Below are 19,459 nucleotides of genomic sequence, written 5' to 3'. Positions count from 1 at the left end.
GACAGCGAGGACCTTATCGGGCACCAGGATTTGCGACACACAGGCCTAATGAGGCTGTCCCAGAAAAAGCCCGGGAGGTTCCACCTCAGCGACTGGATGATAGGGCACGAGACGGACCCTCCCGAGGAGTCATCAACATGATATCAGGGGGATCCACTGATGGAGATTCGAATAGGGCCCGGAAATCTTGGAATAAGAGAGAAGTATTGGGGTTGGAGGCCCGAAAAGTAACCTCTTGCCCGGTCATTTCCTTTGGGCCAGAGGATTTAAAGGACGTGATCACCCCTCATAATGATGCTTTGCTCATCCAAGCCAGGGTGGCCAACTATGACATAAGGCGGGTTTTTATTGATTCCGGAAGCTCGGTAAATGTCATTTTCCAAGAAGCTTTTGAACAAATGGACCTGCTGGGATGTGAGGTCAATTTGGTGAAAACCTCTCTCTACGGGTTCGCAGGGCACACAGTACAACCTCGGGGAGAGGTATGGTTGCCCATTACCCTAGGAGCCGGTGAATTGAGAAGAACTATCATGACTCTCTTTTCAATAGTAGAAGCTCCATCTTCCTATAATGTCATCTTAGGGAGACCAGCTTTGAACGCCTTCATGGCTGTAGCCTCTGCATATCATCAAAAGATTAAATTCCCGGTGGGAAACCAGATAGGAGAAGTAAAAGGAGACCAACCCTCTTCTCGAAGGTGTTATGCTGATACTGTACGAGTGGACAACAAGAAAGCCCGGGGTGAGCAAGGAGGAGGTGATCCTTGCAAAAAGGAAGTGTGCACAGTAGGAGAAGTTAAGGAGGAACATGAGGAAGTGCAGTTATTCCCAGAACAACCGGGAAAAATTGTCAAGATAGCTAGGGATTTGGAGGTCGGCCTTATGGATCAGGTGAAAGCGTGCTTGGCCAAGAATACAGATGTATTCGCCTGGTCTTCACAGGAGCTAACTGGAATCCCATCTCAAGTGTCCGAACACAAACTAAATATCCTCCCGGGAGCTCGGGTTATCAAACAAAAGAAGCGGCATTTTGGGGCGGAGAAGGACAAAGTCATTGCTGACCAGGTTCGGGAGCTAAAGGAGGTAGGACATATCCGGGAGGTACAGTTTCCTACTTGGCTGTCTAATGTGGTACTGGTACCCAAAGCCACCGGGAAATGGAGGATGTGCATTGATTTCCGGAACCTGAATGAAGCTTGCCCTAAAGATTGTTACCCCCTCCCTCGGGTTGATCAGCTGGTGGACTCCACATCAGGCTTTGAGTTGCTCAGCTTTATGGACGCATACCAGGGATACCACCAAATTCCCCTGGCACAGGAGGATCAAGACAAGGTTAGTTTTATCACTTTCGGAGGGACTTTTTGTTATGTGGTTATGCCGTTCGGGTTAAAAAATGCAGGGGCTACTTATCAAAGGATGATGGACAAGGTCTTTCAAGGCCAGCTCGGCCGGAATGTGGAGGTATATGTAGATGACATCCTGGTAAAGTTCCGAACTGGGCGGGATTTCATTCCCGACTTAGAAGAAACATTCAACACTCTCAGGAAGTACGGGGTAAAGCTGAACCCGACCAAGTGTGTTTTCGGAGTCAAGAGTGGGAAGTTTTTGGGTTTTGTGGTAACGGAAAGAGGGATAGAGGTAAATCCCGAAAAGGTGAAAATATTGAAAGAAATTCCCTCACCAACCTCTATCAGGGAAGTGCAGCGGTTGACAGGGAGAATCACCGACTTGTCCCGATTCATCGCCCGCTCGGCTCATAGAAGTTATCCCTTCTTCCAGGTGTTGAGGAAGGCCCAAAAATTTGGATGGACTCAAGAATACGAGAAAGCTTTTCAGGAGTTGAAGGAGCATCTGGCTAATCTGCCGGTTCTGGTCAAACCAAAGCCCGGAGAAAGGTTGTGGATATATCTCTCTACAACCGAGCATGCTGTGAGTTTCGTGCTGATAAGAGAGGAAGCCAGAGACCAGAAACCTGTCTATTATGTAAGTCATGCCTTGAAAGGACCAGAAACTAGGTATGGTGATATAGAAAAGATGGCTCTTGCGCTCATCCTTACAGCCCGGAAGCTTAGATCGTACTTCCTGTCTCACCCAATCACGGTCTTAACTAATAGTTTGCTGGGCTGGGTGATGACTCATCCAGATACTTCGGGTAGACTGGTCAAATGGGTGGTGGAGCTAGGGGAGTATGACATCGAATATCAACCCCGGGTTGCTATCAAGGCGCAGGCTCTGTCCGATTTCTTGACAGAGATTCTTACTTTCGGCCAGGAAGAAGTATGGAGGGTGTTTGTGGACGGGGCTAGCAGCTCAGAAGGGAGTGGGGTGGGTGTGGTTCTGATCTCTCCTACGCAGGAGAAAACCCGGATAGCCATGAGGTTGCACACTTTCAAGTCCAACAATGAGGCAGAGTACGAGGCAGTCGCGATGGGTTTAAAGCTGGCTCGAGAAGCGGGAGCGGAGCATGTAATTATTTACTCCGATTCCCAGCTGGTAGTGCAGCAATTACAGGGAGTGTTCAGTGTTAAGGAAGAAAGGTTGCGAGAGTACATGGAACTGGTCAAGAAGCAGGGAAGTGATTTCTCTAGTTGGAACATAGAGCAGATTCCCCGGGAACATAATACTGAGGCAGATGCGTTGGCCAAAATGGCTACTTCTTGGAGTAGTGGTAACAGCCGGGAAGTGATACAACAAGTGGGGTCGGTGTTGGCAATAGAGGAGGAAGAGCAGGAGGGAAAGGGGGAATCTTGGATGACCCTTCTCATTAACTATTTACAGACAGGGACTCTTCCCTCAGATGGGGCAGTAGCCCAAAAGGTCAGAAGGCAGATACCCCGTTTTACCCTTTTAAATGGGAGTCTGTATCGAAGATCCTTTCAGGGCCCGCTACTAAGATGCCTGGAGGAGAAGGAGGTGAAGTATGTGCTCCAAGAAATACATGAAGGATGTTGTGGGAATCACGGAGGAATGTGGAGCCTAGCCCGGCGTACTCTATTAGCCGGGTACTGGTGGCCTACTCTACAGCAGGATGCCCGTCAAGTAGTCAATGTTTGCGAAGGATGTCAAAGATTTGGAAATTTTTCTCATAAGCCGGCATCGGAGTTGCAGGCAGTATGGGCATCCTGCCCATTTGACCAGTGGGGCTTGGATATTGTGGGACCTTTTCCTCTAGGGTCCAAACAGAAGAAGTTCCTTCTAGTTGCGGTAGATTACTTCTCTAAGTGGGTAGAGGCGGAGCCCCTTGCAAGAATTACGGAAGAAGTTGTGTTAAACTTCATATGGAAAAATATTGTTTGCCGGTTTGGTGTTCCTCGGAAATTAGTTTCTGATAATGGAAGGCAGTTTCAGGGACGGAAGATGAAGAATTGGTGTGCTGAGATGAAGATACAGCAGGCCTTTACCTCGGTGGCTTATCCTCAGAGTAATGGACAGACGGAGGTAACTAATCGAACGATAGTATGGTCTTTGTAGGCCAGACTCTATGGCATGGGTAAAAATTGGGTGGAGAAAATTGCAGGGGTGTTGTGGGATTATCGTACTACGCCAAAAACAGCTACAGGAGAAACACCTTTTGGCTTGGTGTATGGGTCCGAAGCAGTGTTACCAGTAGAGATTGGGCAATCTTCTCCCCGAATACAAGCTTATCAAGGGGAAGGAACCAGTAGCCGAGCACAGGAGTTGGACTTGATAGAGGAGAAGCGGGAAAAGGCGGCTGTAAGGATGGAGGCTTATAGGGGAAGGGTGATGAAAGCTTTCAACAGAGGAGTCAAGCCTCGAGAATTCCAGATAGGAGATCTCGTATTAAAGAAGGTTAACCCTGCAGGGGATGTGAAGAAGTTAGAAGCAAAGTGGGAAGGTCCTTACAAGATTACTCGGAAGGTGGGGAGCGGGGCTTGGTACTTGGAAGACAGTCAAGGTAAGATCCTGAAGCGGCCTTGGAACACGTTGCATCTCAAGTTGTATTCCTCTTAAACAAGCAAACTTGTTGTAATATGTATTCCATGCTGTTATGTGAATAAATGTGTGTTTTGTTTAAATGTACTTAAAGCCCATGGCCAACCCATGACACCTTAAAGCCTAGGTGATCCACTACCCTGGCACCATAAGCCCAGGCGATCCACTACCCTGGCACCATAAACCCAGGCGTTCCACTACCCTGGTACTTAAAGCCCATGGCAAACCCATGGCATCTTAAAGCCCAGGTGATCCACTACCCTGGCACCATAAGCCCAGGCGATCCACTACCCTGGCACCATAAACCCAGGCGTTCCACTACCCTGGTACTTAAAGCCCAGGTGATCCACTACCCTGGCACCATAAGCCTAGGCGATCCACTACCCTGGCACCATAAACCCAGGCGTTCCACTACCCTGGTACTTAAAGCCCAGGTGATCCACTACCCTGGCACCATAAGCCCAGGCGATCCACTACCCTGGCACCATAAACCCAGGTGTTCCACTACCCTGGTACTTAAAGCCCATGGCAAACCCATGGCACCTTAAAGCCCAGGTGATCCACTACCCTGGCACCATAAGCCCAGGCGATCCACTACCCTGGCACCATAAACCCAGGCGTTCCACTAACCTGGTACTTAAAGCCCAGGTGATCCACTACCCTGGCACCATAAGCCCAGGCGATCCACTACCCTGGCACCATAAACCCAGGCGTTCCACTACCCTGGTACTTAAAGCCCAGGTGATCCACTACCCTGGCACCATAAGCCCAGGCGATCCACTACCCTGGCACCATAAACCCAGGCGTTCCACTACCCTGGTACTTAAAGCCCATGGCAAACCCATGGCACCTTAAAGCCCAGGTGATCCACTACCCTGGCACCATAAGCCCAGGCGATCCACTACCCTGGCACCATAAACCTAGGCGTTCCACTACCCTGGTACTTAAAGCCCATGGCAAACCCATGGCACCTTAAAGCCCAGGTGATCCACTACCCTGGCACCATAAGCCCAGGCGATCCACTACCCTGGCACCATAAACCCAGACGTTCCACTACCCTGGTACTTAAAAGCCTGTAGTAACAACTTGGGCCATGTATGGAACAAGCAGCTCATCATCGGTGGCTCAGGATTATCTTATAATGCTATGCCTCTCGGGACAGCGAAACAGGTTCTAGCCCGACTACTCGCCGGAGGTGTAGTGTTATCCTGATAGGCCCGGACGGTAAACCCGGGGTCATTTCAGGGGCCCCGGTATGCAAAGGCCCGTGGTAATTCCATATGAATCTAGGTGATCTACCCGGTATGCAAAGATGACCCACCACCTTGACACCTAAACACCCGGATAATTCAACGTCCCGATACTCAACAGGGAATTCAAATACGCAAGGTGAAAAAAAAGCCAAAGAAAATCAAATAAACATATTCATTACTCAAAGTTTTTTACAAAAAAAACAAAATATCCCTAGAAACGTATTAAAACAAGAGATAAGGACATGCCTCGGGCACTAGTTTTTACTTTTCTTCAGGAGATGTCTCCTCCCCGGTCATGGAAGAAGAGGGCAGGGATGCAATAGCTCGATGGATGTCCGGGACCCCCTCTTGACTTAACCCGACCTCTTCGTATTGCACGGAACATAGGTCGAAACCCTGTTCAAAGAAGTCAAAGGATTGGTCTATCACTATCTTCTTGAAATCTTTTGAGGCCAGAAAAGCTTGCTTCCACTGAGACTCGGTCATCAGCTGCTTCTTCAAAGAGGAGTTGGCATCCTCGGCTAGTAGGCGAGACAGGCCCGCCTCTGTCCAGGCGGAAACTAACCCTGCCTGCATCTTCTCTATCACAGCCTGATGCATCTCCGTCTCTCGCCGGGCAGCATCCGATAAGGCCAAAGCCTTGTTAGTCTCCTCTCGTGCTTCCCTCAGTTGGTTTTGAAGAGCCTGGGATGCCTTTAAATGGATCTCTTGGGCGGCAGCCAGCTTTCTTTGCCATTCATCTTGGGCCTGGGAAGCTTCCACCCGGGAACTCTCCAGGGCTGAGCGCAGAGCACCAACCTCGGCATCATGCATCCCCTGCAGCTGGGCGGCGTTAAGGCGAAGCTGGGCCATGCGCTCCTCGAAAGAATGAGTTTTTTCTCTTTCCCGGTGGAGGACGGAGTTTGTTTCCTCCAGAGCACTGGCTAGCATGCATAGGCCCTACAGGACAAAAGTGGGATGAGACAAAGGAAGCAAGGAAAGAAATAGGACACTGGACCCGTACTCACCGTATAGGCATGAGATAAGCCTTCGGAGAACTTGGAGGTAGCACCCCACACCGACAGAGATGTTCTCTCCTCGGGTGAAAGCAGACTTTGGACCACTGCAGCCTTCGAAGAGGTGGTCCCTGTCAGGAATAAGGGAAATCGAGAGTTCCAGATAGAGGAATCTACTCGGTTCCCCCAAGCGCACCCCATGTGCTCCATGCTGGCCGAGGGGATGTCCCAATTCGAGGCTAGAGACCTGTCAGGCTTAGCCGGGAGAGTTGGAGAAGAAGGAACAGGGGCAGTAACGTCCTCCGGGTCGCTCAGAATGATCATGTCAGGGTCCCGGAGAGCTTTCCTCTTTCGCCGGGAAAGCGGAACTTCATCCTCCAAATCCTCAACTGATAGAGGTGGGTTGGGCGGAGAGGAGATATGGGAGGAGGCTGGTACCATATCCGCCAAAGCCCCATCAGGGAGGAGTGAGAGAGAAGTAGGGGGGAGAGAAGTTTGGATCGGGGGGCAGGGATACAGCGGTACGCAAGCGTGGAGGGCCGGAAAAGGCAGCACGGCTCTTTTCCTCCTCCCTAGCTTTCTTTCGCCTTTCCGCTAAGGCCTTGGTTTTCTCTTTGGCAGCCTGCCTTTCTATAGCTCGCTGGGCAAACTCCTCCCTCATCACGTCCGACGAATCTGCCATAAGAAAATAATATATTAGGGATAGGATGCAACAAACAAATCAAAACAAACGACAGGAAGAGAACCATAACTTACCAGGTTGAGCTCCCGGAGCACCATAAGCGTCGATCACCTGGTTAAGGGGATCTTCCACCCGGGTACTCAACCCGTAAGCTATCATATTCTCATGCATTAAAAGGACAGGGGAAGAGAAGTTTTGGTTGCCCACTAAAGCCAGGCTGCGAACATAGGGCTCCTCAACCTTATAGTTTTCAGGGAGTTCAGGTTGAGGGGGAAGGCTGGACAAAAATCCGGTCCTAAAAGAGAAGGGGACCGGGGGGCGGATAAAGAAGTACCTTTCTTTCCAGCCCTTCAGGGAAGAAGGGATATCGGAAAGGAAGCGAGCGTTCTGCCGAGCGGCCAAAGAAAAGGCCCCCTCGTTAAAATGGCAGGAGAAAAATTAGTGAAAGATGAGGGGGGTGATGGCTAAGTTATGCATTTTGAAAAGAATGTAGATGGATGCCATAATTCGGAAGGAGTTCGGATGAAATTGGTTAACCGGAACTCGGAAAAAGTCGGAAACCGCCAGATAGAAAGGAGGAATGGGAAAGCGAAGACCGCTACGGATTTGATCCCGAAAAAAGGTATGACAACCCGACGGAGGGGTATCTGGTGTGCTCCCTGATAAGGGGCGAAACAAAGTATAAGATAGGGGGATTTCTCCCGAGCTACGCAATTCCTCCGCCGCCCCCTGTGATAAGGTGCTGGGAAGATGGGTGAACCATCCTAGGGTTGGCGGAACGGAGGCAAGGGGGAGGGGGTTCTGCACTTTCTTTTTTCCTCTTCCCCTCGCATTGGAGGACGAGGCTACGGAGTGTTTGGCGCGGGAAGTTTTTCTAGAAAAGCGAGGTCGGGAAGGAAGAGCCGAGGCGGAACGAGCATCGCTCGAGTCACCGCTAGGCTCTTCGTCTCTAGGCGAGCCTTTGGCATTCGCCCCAGAGGTAGAGGACGTACCAGTAGACATGAAGGAAGAAAAAATACTTACGTAATTACGAGGCGAGTGAAAGTGTGCGGGAGACGAATGACGGAAGTGGAAGCGAAGGACGGATAATCAGAGGCAATCGCGCAAGAGGGGGGAGACAATGAGGAGGTGAAGAGAAAGCACAAGTGCTGGAGTATTAATAAAAGGTCTGGGCAATCTAAGCCGTCTATTTTGAATTGAACGGAAGAGATGCGCAAAGCGTGCTTGGGAAGCTAAAGCGACCTCTGACAAGATCTCTGACAACGCGTACTACGAAGCATTTAGGGCTGACGTGGAGCTCAGTGTACCGCACAGGACCACCGGGGAAGGGCCATACTAATCTCTCGGGACAGCGAAACAAGTTCTAGCCCGACTATTTGCCGGAGGTGTAGTGTTATCCTGGTAGGCCCAGACGGTGAGCCCGGGGTCGGCTTGCAAGACGGGAGCCCGGCATCATCCCGGTAAGTCCCGGGTGATGGGCCCGGGGTCATCTCATAAACCGGGAACCCAGGAGCTCCTTCAGGGGCCCAAGTATCAAGGATAAATACCCGAAAACCAGGGGCCCGTAATACTCGGTGGGCCCAGGGTCATTTTATATAAAAGAAAGCCCATACCTCCTTTACGTGTGACAGACTCTTACTGCAAATCAAATCATTAGGCAACATGGTGTAACAGTATGGGCTCGGTATGGGCTCTTCCTAGTATTGCGGGGGGGTCAATCCTACGTGACAACTATCCCATCACAAAACAGTTGTCAGTTGGGCCATGTTGGACAATCATGGAAGAGGCCGGGTCAATGCATATAAAAGGGAGGCCCCTTACTACAAACAAGCATGAGAAAAAAAAAATAGAAGTAAGAAAACAAAACAAAAACAACAACTCAAGAAAGAAACCACGCCTGATCATTCATTTTTTATGATGTTCGCATCACATATATTTGTTCTTCTTAGCTATATGTTCAAATTTATCTCTACCATTCTCCCACGATATTTAATAATTAAAGTAAAAATAAATAAATTGACCGCTAAAAATATTCCCGAGCTCTCTTTCTACTATCTCAACATCGTAACCATTATCTCAATCATCCTGACATAGAAGCAAATAGTAATGGCATCCCACGATCTTGTAGTTCAACCACCAAAGAAAAATTCGTCGTAAAATTATACATCATTTAATCAAATTAACAAAAGTAACTTAATTCCACATAATGTTTATATTGTATGCGCATTATTATTGTTTTATAATGTGTGAATCGATAAATAACAGATTCATGATACAAGTGTATTTGATCTTCTCTAAACATTGTATGCACGAGTGTAAATGGAGTATGAATTATGCTTGATTTTTAAATGATGATACTGATATACACTCCAGCTAAACTTCGAGTAAACATGAACCAGAAGCACCCCACTAAAAGTGTATAAATTCAAAGGAAGACGAAGTAACTCTACCATGCAAATCTTTTTAATATACATATATCCTCAACTTTCTAAGTTTTCACTACAAAAAGTGAAGGTGGACTTTGCTGTCGGATCATTACAGGGAACCTGGAGAGGCTCCAAGGAATCGACAATGTCTCGCATCAAAGGCCTCGCTTTAGGATTCCGATTCAAGCAATGATAAGCAAGCATGGCTGCTTTATGGACACCTTTTGTGAGATAATCTGCTTCCATTCTTGGATCTACGATGTTGAGAACTTTCTTCTTTTCTCTGAGAAGAGGGAGAGCCCAATCCGTCAGGTTCTGTTCGCGGGCTGGTCTTGATTTATCCAAAGATTTTCTACCCGTGAGAAGCTCGAGTAAAACGACTCCAAAGCTATATACATCACTTCTAGAAGACAAATGGCCTGTTGTGCATCAGGAAACAAAAGATAAATGTTGTTTATAGAATGTAAATACTTGGTCATGTGCATGACGTGCAAGAGACAGCAAAGATAAACAAATATATCATGTTAGGCCCTAGGCTCAAGAATAGAGCTCAAACCTAAAATATTACAGTATTAGGTGAGATATCACTATCCACTTCTTAATAGGCGACATCCATGTCATCCAACTCTTGATGAATTTCTGCATGCATTTTAATCCACTGTATAATATGAACTCAAGCCATACTATCGATAATGACCAAGTGATAAACCTTTCCCAGGTCGCTATCGGTTCTTCCGATTGCCACAATGTTGGGACTTGGGTCATAAATTCTAATGAGGAAGCTCAGATCCAAAATATTAGTCTAGTAGGCATATGCGCCTCTTAAGCTTGAAAGTCGTCATACAATGCTTGGTGCATCCTTGGTGGGATCATAAGACATCATAAACTTATCGGACTCTTATGATTGTAAGATTATAATTATTGAAGCAGCAATAAGATGAATACACATGTATTTACTTACAAAGTATTAAGGTTTTAAGCTCTCAAAACGGCCAAATTATATAAAATCACATACCTGTCATTATATATTCTGGTGCAGCGTATCCATATGTTCCCATTATGCGAGTTGAAACATGAGATTCGTCCCCAACCGGTCCATCTTTTGCCAGACCAAAATCAGAGAGTTTTGCATTGTAGTCCTGAGTTGGAGTTTGTCACAAATTTCACATGTTCATTCACGTAAACCAATCGGATGAAATGGTAACGAATGATTGAATATGAAACCAGATTATAATTGCATGTCTTACAATTTAACTTTTCATTCGATAGCATCAAAAGGGCTTTCGATGACTAACCATGTCCATTAAAATGTTAGAAGTCTTAAAATCACGGTAGATCACAGGTTTCTCTGCTTCATGCAGAAAAGCAAGGCCCTTTGCCGCACCAAATGCTATCTTCATTCTAATGGACCAAGGAAGAGGAAGCAACACTCCTGTGGCAAGCATATATCTCCGCATTAGTCATAACCAAAAAGCATACACAAGCCATGGAAGTGCTACTTAGTATACGAGAAAGCACAACGTATGCAATGCTGATCAACTGAAGGCCAAACGATCCAAGAAAATATAATGAACCCTTTATAACAAGAATTATATGCAACTCAAATATTGTCGAGTGCTCCTGACGTGAACTTCCTTCCTCACAGAGCTTCTTACTTTAACTAAAAGGTTGCAAGTAGTATTTCTAGTGGTCACACGTTTTGTTTTGTGCAATTCCAACTACTGATAACTACAAGCACATCAGTCGAGTCTACTAGGAAAGCGGTAATGGATTGTATTTTATCACGAGAAAACCACAAGATGTTTGAATAATTCAACTAATTGTTTTCGGCTGACAGTATCGTGATATCGTTGATCGGAAATTTTCTTTCATATAAATACATTCTTGCCATTGAGATCAGAAAAGTAGATGCGCTAGAAATCACAACAAAAAACCAAGAAATTTGTTGTCTTATCTACACATGGAAAAAGGGATATTTCTATACCAACAGCACACATCACAAGGACACTTCCACATCAACAATTTCAGTAAAATCAGTTCTAAACCAAGTGATTGAACATTGGTGTATAACGCATGCATATGTGAGTGGACACATGGATGGCGAGAAATGTCTACTTACTTGAAAAGAGATGGTTTTCTACACTACCCCGAGCCATGTACTCGTATATTAGAACTCGGTGTTCGTCTTCACAGCAATATCCAATCAACTTCACTAAATTCGGATGAGAAAGCTGCCCCAAAAAGATAACCTCTGCCTACAAAACACCACAAAATTGCGACTTCAAGGATCAAGAAAGATATTGAACTAACCAGACATGGTAACTAAAAATATTTGCTGACCAGCCATTCCCTATGGCCCTGATGGCTGTTATCTCCATCATGAATCTTAACAGCAACGGTGATAGGCTCGAGACCTTCTCGTAAATCCTCAGAAACGAACCCTTTGTACACACTCCCAAATCCTCCTCTGCCCAGCATATAATCATGTCTGAAATTCCCAGTAATGGTCTTTAGCTCATTGAATGTGAACGCAATGAGTGGCTTGGCTGATACACATCGACGCAGATCTTCTACTTCTTCAGGATTTGATGGTAGTTTACTGTCATCTTTCCTCACCTTCTCCGATGGACTCTGATCCTTAGGAGATTCTGCATACCCAAATCACAAATATAAAACTCAGGACGTATTTTATCAGATTAAATATTGACTGTTAATCCCAGAGCTTTTTAAAACAATCCTACCTGATCAATTAAAAAGAAATCCTAAAATATGAATCAGACTGAGAGGACATGGAACCAAAACGTGGTCAAAAGATAAAAAGATTAAAAAACAGAGGACATAGAATCTAAACATGAACGAAATATGCATATTCACAAGATCTGGAAACACAAAACAAAAAGGAGAACCAACAAAGTGGAAAACTGAAAAGGAGCACCAACTTCAGAATCTTTCCCAAAAATATACTCGTATAATATTTGACATCAAATTCGAAATCACAATCTAGTTTAATCTGCAGAAAAGTAACAACAACCGGTACCGTAAACAAGAGAGAAGTATATGAAATATGAATTAAATCCCAAGATTCATAAATCCCAGTGGTTGAGCATGAGCTCGAACAGCACTAAGAAAGAACCAGAAAGAAACCTGACCTGACTTTGCATTGGACGACACTCTGTATACTGAGGGTTCCCACCCACACCAGCAATTCCCCATTATATCACACACCAAACAAACAACAAACAACCAAAAAAAAAAAACCCAAAAACCCCACCTCCTGAAAGTTCATTCAACAGCCCACTACACCATTTTCGTCGAAAAATCTCCCGACTCTAATAAAAGAAAAACAAGAAAAAGGATACCCAAGACTTCAAAATAAAGGAAAACGAAACATTGTCACTAGTGGACTGCGGACAGTGTGTCTTCTGGCACAATGATTGGATACAGTGTAGTGCAGAAGTGTTGGGGAGCTTTCTACTGAATTTCTCGGCTGGATTTGATTAGTGCGCCAAGGAAAGCAGCACTAAAATTCTAACCAATCTTTTTCCATCATTTCTTCTTCTCCCCAACTTTTTCTCTAGCGTGCGAACAACCACCCCTTTTTTGTTTGTTCTACAAGAAGGCGATATACACGACGTCACACTCATGAATTCTTTTTCTTTTTTCTTTTCTGGGTATCTAATATGGGATTTATTTCATCATATTTTTTGTCGATCGTTGTTCATCTTGGTCCATTTATTCTTGAATTCTTTGCAGACAAAGATAACTTGGTTTGTTGGATGAATTAGCTGCAGTTGTGGATTGGTGCCGCGAGTCCATGGCATGAATTCGAAGTGTCATTAATTTGAAAAGAACCTTATTTTTTTTTAATTGAAATATAGTGAGAAAATTACATGTAATTTGTTTCCATTTATTTTTATTCAAAATTTGAATCAACAAAATCAATTAAAAACTGATGGATATCATGTAGTTTGATTTGGTCTCTTAACACTCTCCTAGTGGCCGCTATATTTTGATATGCATTAAAATAAATCATCGAACTAATATAATAATGTGTAAATCATCTGAGTAAGGTAAATTGCACTCATCAAATCTTTATCTCCTCCATCAACTTAAACACACTTGAAGGCGATTTCCGAACACTCTTCCGAACACTCTTCTTACATATATGATACTTTTACGTAGAGTTCTAATCTTGTGACAAACAACTTTGATGTTTTTGACCAATTTCTTTCTTCACCTTTTTATATTATTATATATATAAGCACAAATTAATATTTATTCCCGAAATTATTTAAAATAATGCATTGTTTATAATTTTATTTTATTTATTGTTACTGTGTATGGCTTTTATAACTTAAATTTGTGAAAAGAAAGAATATGAATTTATAATTTATCCATTATTTGGTAACGTCGATGCTACCCTTAGGGTAGTGCCTTGGAGGTGGCGTGGCGGATCATGATTGACAAAATCAACGGACCCCGCATGGGACTCACTGACTTTGACCAATCATGGGATTACATGTTGCCCGGAGGGTAGTACCGTTTGGGCAGCATGAACAAAACCCCATTATTTGCACATGTACGTCGAGTGTTAGTTTATTAATTTAAAAAAATGGAATAGGTTTTTTATTTACTTATTTATTTATTTATTATTGTTGTTGTTGTTGTTGAAAAAAAATGGAAGAGGTTTAAAATAAATAAAAAGCAAAATTATATTTTGTTCTAGTTTATGTGTGTTCTTTAAACTGGTAACAATGCATGGGTAATACGTATGCCTGTTTTTTATTTTTTAAAATTAGTTTTTTATGCAATTTTATATCAAATTAAATCCGAATTTAATATAAATTTTATATTATGTATCTGTGAGATAGTCTCACAGATCTTTATTCGTGAGACGAGTTAATAATTCTCATATTTATAATAAAAAATAATAATTTTGACATAAAAATTAATACTTCTGGCATACATTTCCTTATTTCCATGGGTACAATCATAAGTTCATGTCTTTTCTTCCTTTCTTACTTGGGGATAAAAGATACCTATTTCCCTTAACTTGGGACGAAAGGGCCCCAATTGACATCAATTCATGAATCATGAACTGCCTTGACTTCGATAGAAAATATGTCTCATAAAGAGCTGTGATACCGTTTCACATGAGTTTTTATTTAAATTTTTTTACTTACATTATTAGGATAATATTTTTTAATAATTTGTTTTAAAAAAAAATCCATAATCACTTATTTTTAGAGTTTGTCAACACTTCCTAATGTATAAAGTGATTAACCATTCAAAATGTAGATGCAACGTGTGTAAAAATATTGATGTTGTGAGAAGATATCTTAGGGCACCCGCATTGGTGCACATTAATCCTCATTAATCTACCTTCCAACTCCTCAAAAAAATGGAGTCCACATATCACATACTCATTATATTAACACTTTCTCATTATTAATACGCACACACATTCATTTAATATCAACACTCATTATTTATGAGTCTCACTATCCACTACATCTTATTTTATATTAAAAAAAATCTTTTCCATTTTATTTAATTTTTAATTAATTTATTTTTTTTGAAATAGTATTTAAAAAAATTAAAATTACGAAAGATCCGTTTGGGATATTTACTATATTTAAAAAATATAAATCATTATTATTTAAAATAACATAATATTACTATTTTAAAATTTAATTGATGATTAACTAGTAACGACTAGTTTTAAATTAAATTAAATAACTATTTTATTAAATTAATTTAAATGAGAAATAAATCAGTTGAAAAATACATATTACAATGATCGAAAAGATAATTTATTTATTGAAAATGAATTACAATAATTGAAAAGAGAATCACATCAACTGAAAATTACATAATTCATTTTTTTTTAAATTTGGTCACAAAGACGTTTATGAAGCATAAGTTGTTCCGACGTCATTTGCGTAGTGTCCTTCGAAAGGATTTCGTTTCCTTTAGTAAATATGTGCTCTTTTTAGCCTCAGATTTGTTCAAGGTAGCTTTTTCTTTCATCTTCTCCATTGAAAGTTTTTTTGTTTCCAATATTCAGATTCATTCTTTTTATGTTGGTATACTGAGTAAATTTTTCAAACATATTATTGTAGTTTTCTGTCACACTCTTCATTGACGATTTGGCTATGCTTTTCCCTTTCTTTTTTGCGGCCTTTAGACCCATTGGACAAATATCTTCTTCGTTTACGTCTAAATCCACACTCGCATCTTGGTTCGATGAGGTGTTGATATATCCCGACTCTGATATCCTCGCCTTCTTTGTAACCAAGAGATCATAAGATTGTAGAGTAAATAGTGGACGAGTTTTCATGATTCTCCACACATGCTCCAGCTGCAACACCAATATTTTCATCACGATATTTTTTATAGGCAAGCCACAATATGTCCTCATCACTATGGCCGCTTCCATTTGTATTGTAAACACTATTATAATTTGTAGTGAAACGATTTGCTCATTTTGGATCGTATTGTGCGAGTGGGATTGCATCACGTTTAAACCTATTCGACATGAACCAACAGGACGATTTTCATTGCAGTAGCTTGCAACACGTCTCCAGAAATCATTCCCCTTTTGATCATTGTTGATTATTGGGTCATCGCACATTGTGACATATGATTATGTAGGGACCCGACTCAGATCACTTGCTAATTAACTTATTAAGCATATAAATAAATATAACCTAAAACAGTAATTAAAGAAACGAAAAGATAACGAGTTTACAACCCAAACTGACAGTATACAATCGGAGACTAAAACCCAAAGTAAAATAGTGTTATACAACCAAATCGAAAATCAATATCAACACCACTAAAATAAACCCTGAAACAGAAATACATCTCGCTGAAACACCAGGTCCTGCTCTCAGCCATGTCTCGATCTACTAGCCTCGCCCAACCTTAGTCCTGGCCTGTCGAATAGGATGTCCAAGAAAATAACAACGTGGACGTGAGCAAACTACGCTCAGAACGTAAGCATGAGTATACAAACCTACTATGATGCATGCAAATGACGGGGGGGGGGGGGGGTACTGTCAAGTTTCTAGTCATGCTCAATCTAGATGTAAATGAGTGTATAGTACCATCTGAGATCAACTCTGTTGGTGTAGTGACCCAACCCCGATCACCTACTAATCAGAAACTTAGACATGCAATTTAACAATAAATAAACATAATCAGAGAAACTGCGAAAATAATAGAAAATCCTAAACCCGGCAGAATACAACAAGTAAATAAATCCAAATTTATACAACCCAATTGAATTCAACTTAATACAAAAGAATTAAGAACCTAATGGCTAACCCTAAAATCTTTCCATGGTCACCATCTAACCTCTAGATCCTCAGGAGAACAACATGCAACTGCCCCGTCGAATGGATGTCCAGACAATAGAAAATAATTGGACGTGAGCGCTAAAGCTCAGTATGCTAGTACGGGTAAACATACAAATATGATGCATGCAATGTAATGATCGGGTATCATATCTTGGTGGACAAATCAGAATCTACTCAGACTGACACCTAGGATATGAGCTGTAATCTTGGGGAATCAAAACACTAGACTCAACCACTCACTCCTAACTGGACATGGACCAGAATGTCACTTAGATCACTAGAGTTCGCTCGACCCGTCGGTCACTGTGACTCTCAGTGTCAAAACGTCCTAACTAGGTCTGAGCTTCCTACAACTCTATCTTATCTCAAAAGAGGTACAAACTCAATATGATATGCACATGCAACATAATATCTTAAAGCAGTAAAATGCATCATGTCAAATAATATGAAACACATAAGCATGCAAACCCGTTGGATATCTCAGTCAGTACTTACGTACCTTACTAATGCAGTCCTAGAAATATCCATCTAGGTTCCAAGCCTACCATTTAGCAATACAAAGCAACGTAATCATGCATTATATTCTTGCTCTAAAATCCTTAATTAAGCTATCGCATAATCCCTATTCTCTATAAGGATCTAGAGCTATACCTTCGTCCGTCGTCAGCCCGCTGATGTCGATAGCCCCAGAACTTGGGCACAAATCCGCTACGACCCCGGAGCACCTCGCCAAAGCCTCGAACCACGACTAGGAAGGCTGGAAACCCTTATTTAAACTAAGAAGATGAGAGAGGAAGTGAATTGACAAGCTAAAAGTGAGCCTCGGATGCCCTATTTATAGACCACGATCGTAAGCTCTGATCTCCTGATCGAAAGCTCCGATCCCTGCATGCATACCACGTTATGAACGACCACGATCGGAAGCTGAGATCTCATGCATACAACTACGTGTCTTAACATCAACTCAAAGTCACAAGTGCGCATGGCCTAACTCGATCGGAAGCTCCGATCTCCCTTCGGAAGTTTCGATCGCACCCAAAGCTTCCGAACTGCTTTGCTTGTTCCGATCTGTTCGAAATCTCCGAACCACTATGCTATGTAGTTTGGACCTTCCGAACTACCCAGTCCCAAAATATGCTCCTTCACCATTTTTGGACATTTTGGCTCCGATTTCTTGATTCATTTGATATAATAAAAATCCCTTAATCATGTTTTATTAATTCTAAACATGTTTAACTATTTAATCTTGCAAAATAGAACTGGATTACTACATTATCCCCACTTAAGATATTTCGTCCTCAAAATCAGATCTTAAGTACAAAAGGAACTGCAATAAGGATGACAAATCTTATTGTATTAAACATTATACAAGATACAATACTGAAATTCAAAGAACAATTCAAACAACTCAGAATGTTCTGAACTCGTTTCTAGTTCTCAAGTGGTTTCCTTCGTGACTCGGTGTGACCACTGAACTAGAAACAAAAGAAATGATCTTTTTTAGCAACACCTTGTCTTTAAAATCCAGGACATGCAATGGTCTGATCAATATCCAACTTTACCTCGAACGACTGCAAAAATGTGTGACTCATTTGTCATGTAATAGCCCGGTTTCATTTTACCAGATTAATTTACTAATAATGTTTTGATTTAATGAATCATGATTAAAGTATTTTAATATGATCTAACGGGCCTAGGATTTGGGTCCAAAATGCCCGAAAAATGGTTAAAGAGCTTACATTGGACTCGGAGAGTTCAGATGGTCCAAACTTAAGCCCATGACAGATCGGATGATCCGATGGAGATCGGACGCTCCGATCAGGAGATCGGATGGTCCGAACTCGGATTGACAGATGTCCAAATCCAATCATATGAGTGACGTCATGGCTGACATAACTGAGTCCGATCGGATGATCCGAAGAGGGATCAGACCATCCAAACTTGCATGCATGCAACGTGGATATCATTCAAGGATCGAACCATACGAACTGGAGATCGGACGATCCGAACTTCGTCTATAAATAGGGGTGAAATTCCTCATTTTCAAATCGTTCAGAACCCTCTCCCGTAATGACTCTATTTTAAGGGCTTCGGGACTCTTTCTTTAAGTGTTGGAATAGGAAGTAGTATTTTTATAGTTAACGAACAGTGTCCGTAGTAGTGGCCAGGCAGCAGAGCTTTGGCGAGGTGTCCAGGGGTCGTAGAAGGGCTGTGACCAAGCTCTGTGGCATTCAAAATCAATGGGCTGACGACGGATGAAGGTATAGCTCTAGCTCCTTTTAGTAAATAGGGAGTATGCTTTAGTTTAATTAAGGTTTTTAAGGCATGATAGATGATGCATGGTTATTATTAAATTTTAGTGTTGCATGGTAGACTTGGAACCTAGATGGATGCTTCTAGAAACTTCTTTAGAAAGGTACGTAAGTACTGACTGAGATTGCCAGCGGGTATGCATGCTTATGTGTTGCATTTATGTGACATGTTTATTATGGATGCATAATCCATCTTTTACTTATTTGAAATATATTATGTTGCATGTGCATTTTATATTAAGCATGTATCTCCTTCGAGATAAGCTATGTTTCTGAGGGTGCTCAGCCCTTGTTAGGACGTTTTGGGCACTGAGAGTCACTCGACCGATGTGTCGTTCTGTTTCTAGTGTTACAGGGGGACATTCTTGGTCCACGTCTAGTTAGGAGTAAGTGGTTGGGTCCAGTGATTTGATTCCCCAAGGCTACAACTCATGTCCTAGGCGCCAGTTTGAGAAGATTCTGATCTGTCTACCTAGA

At 42.6% G+C, this 19,459-nt stretch overlaps 2 protein-coding genes across 2 annotated transcripts; one reads left to right on the top strand and one right to left on the bottom strand.

Moving 5' to 3' along the window:
- The first annotated feature begins 3,485 nt into the window (after positions 1–3,485).
- LOC140877386 (uncharacterized) lies at positions 3,486–3,971 on the top strand. Its single transcript, XM_073280917.1, has one exon. The coding sequence runs from the start codon at positions 3,486–3,488 to the stop codon at positions 3,969–3,971; it is 486 nt and encodes a 161-aa protein (XP_073137018.1).
- A 5,228-nt stretch (positions 3,972–9,199) lies between these two features.
- On the bottom strand, positions 9,200–13,051 carry LOC140882750 (probable serine/threonine-protein kinase PBL16). The gene is made up of 6 exons (XM_073288933.1): positions 12,459–13,051; positions 11,650–11,957; positions 11,429–11,564; positions 10,605–10,741; positions 10,325–10,448; positions 9,200–9,728 (listed from the first exon to the last, which is right to left on the bottom strand). The coding sequence occupies exons 1-6, from the start codon at positions 12,520–12,522 to the stop codon at positions 9,364–9,366; spliced, it is 1,134 nt and encodes a 377-aa protein (XP_073145034.1). The 5' UTR covers positions 12,523–13,051; the 3' UTR covers positions 9,200–9,363.
- Between the last annotated feature and the right edge of the window lie 6,408 nt (positions 13,052–19,459).

The sequence above is a fragment of the Henckelia pumila genome, chromosome 2 (assembly GCF_033568475.1).
Source record: "Henckelia pumila isolate YLH828 chromosome 2, ASM3356847v2, whole genome shotgun sequence".
In the NCBI taxonomy this organism is placed as follows: Eukaryota; Viridiplantae; Streptophyta; class Magnoliopsida; order Lamiales; family Gesneriaceae; genus Henckelia; species Henckelia pumila.
This window is presented reverse-complemented; position numbering and strand designations above follow the sequence as displayed.

What these genes read in the sequence shown, in the direction of transcription:
- LOC140882750 (XM_073288933.1), bottom strand. Translation starts at nt 12,522, where the DNA reads ATGGGGAATTGCTGGTGTGGGTGGGAACCCTCAGTATACAGAGTGTCG. An exon ending in AGGGCCATAGGGAATGGCTG is followed by an intron (nt 11,565 to 11,649) that starts GTCAGCAAATAT and finishes GGTGTTTTGTAG; the next exon opens with GCAGAGGTTATCTTTTTGGG. An exon ending in AGAAAACCATCTCTTTTCAA is followed by an intron (nt 10,742 to 11,428) that starts GTAAGTAGACAT and finishes TGCTTGCCACAG; the next exon opens with GAGTGTTGCTTCCTCTTCCT.
- LOC140877386 (XM_073280917.1), top strand. Translation starts at nt 3,486, where the DNA reads ATGGGTAAAAATTGGGTGGAGAAAATTGCAGGGGTGTTGTGGGATTAT.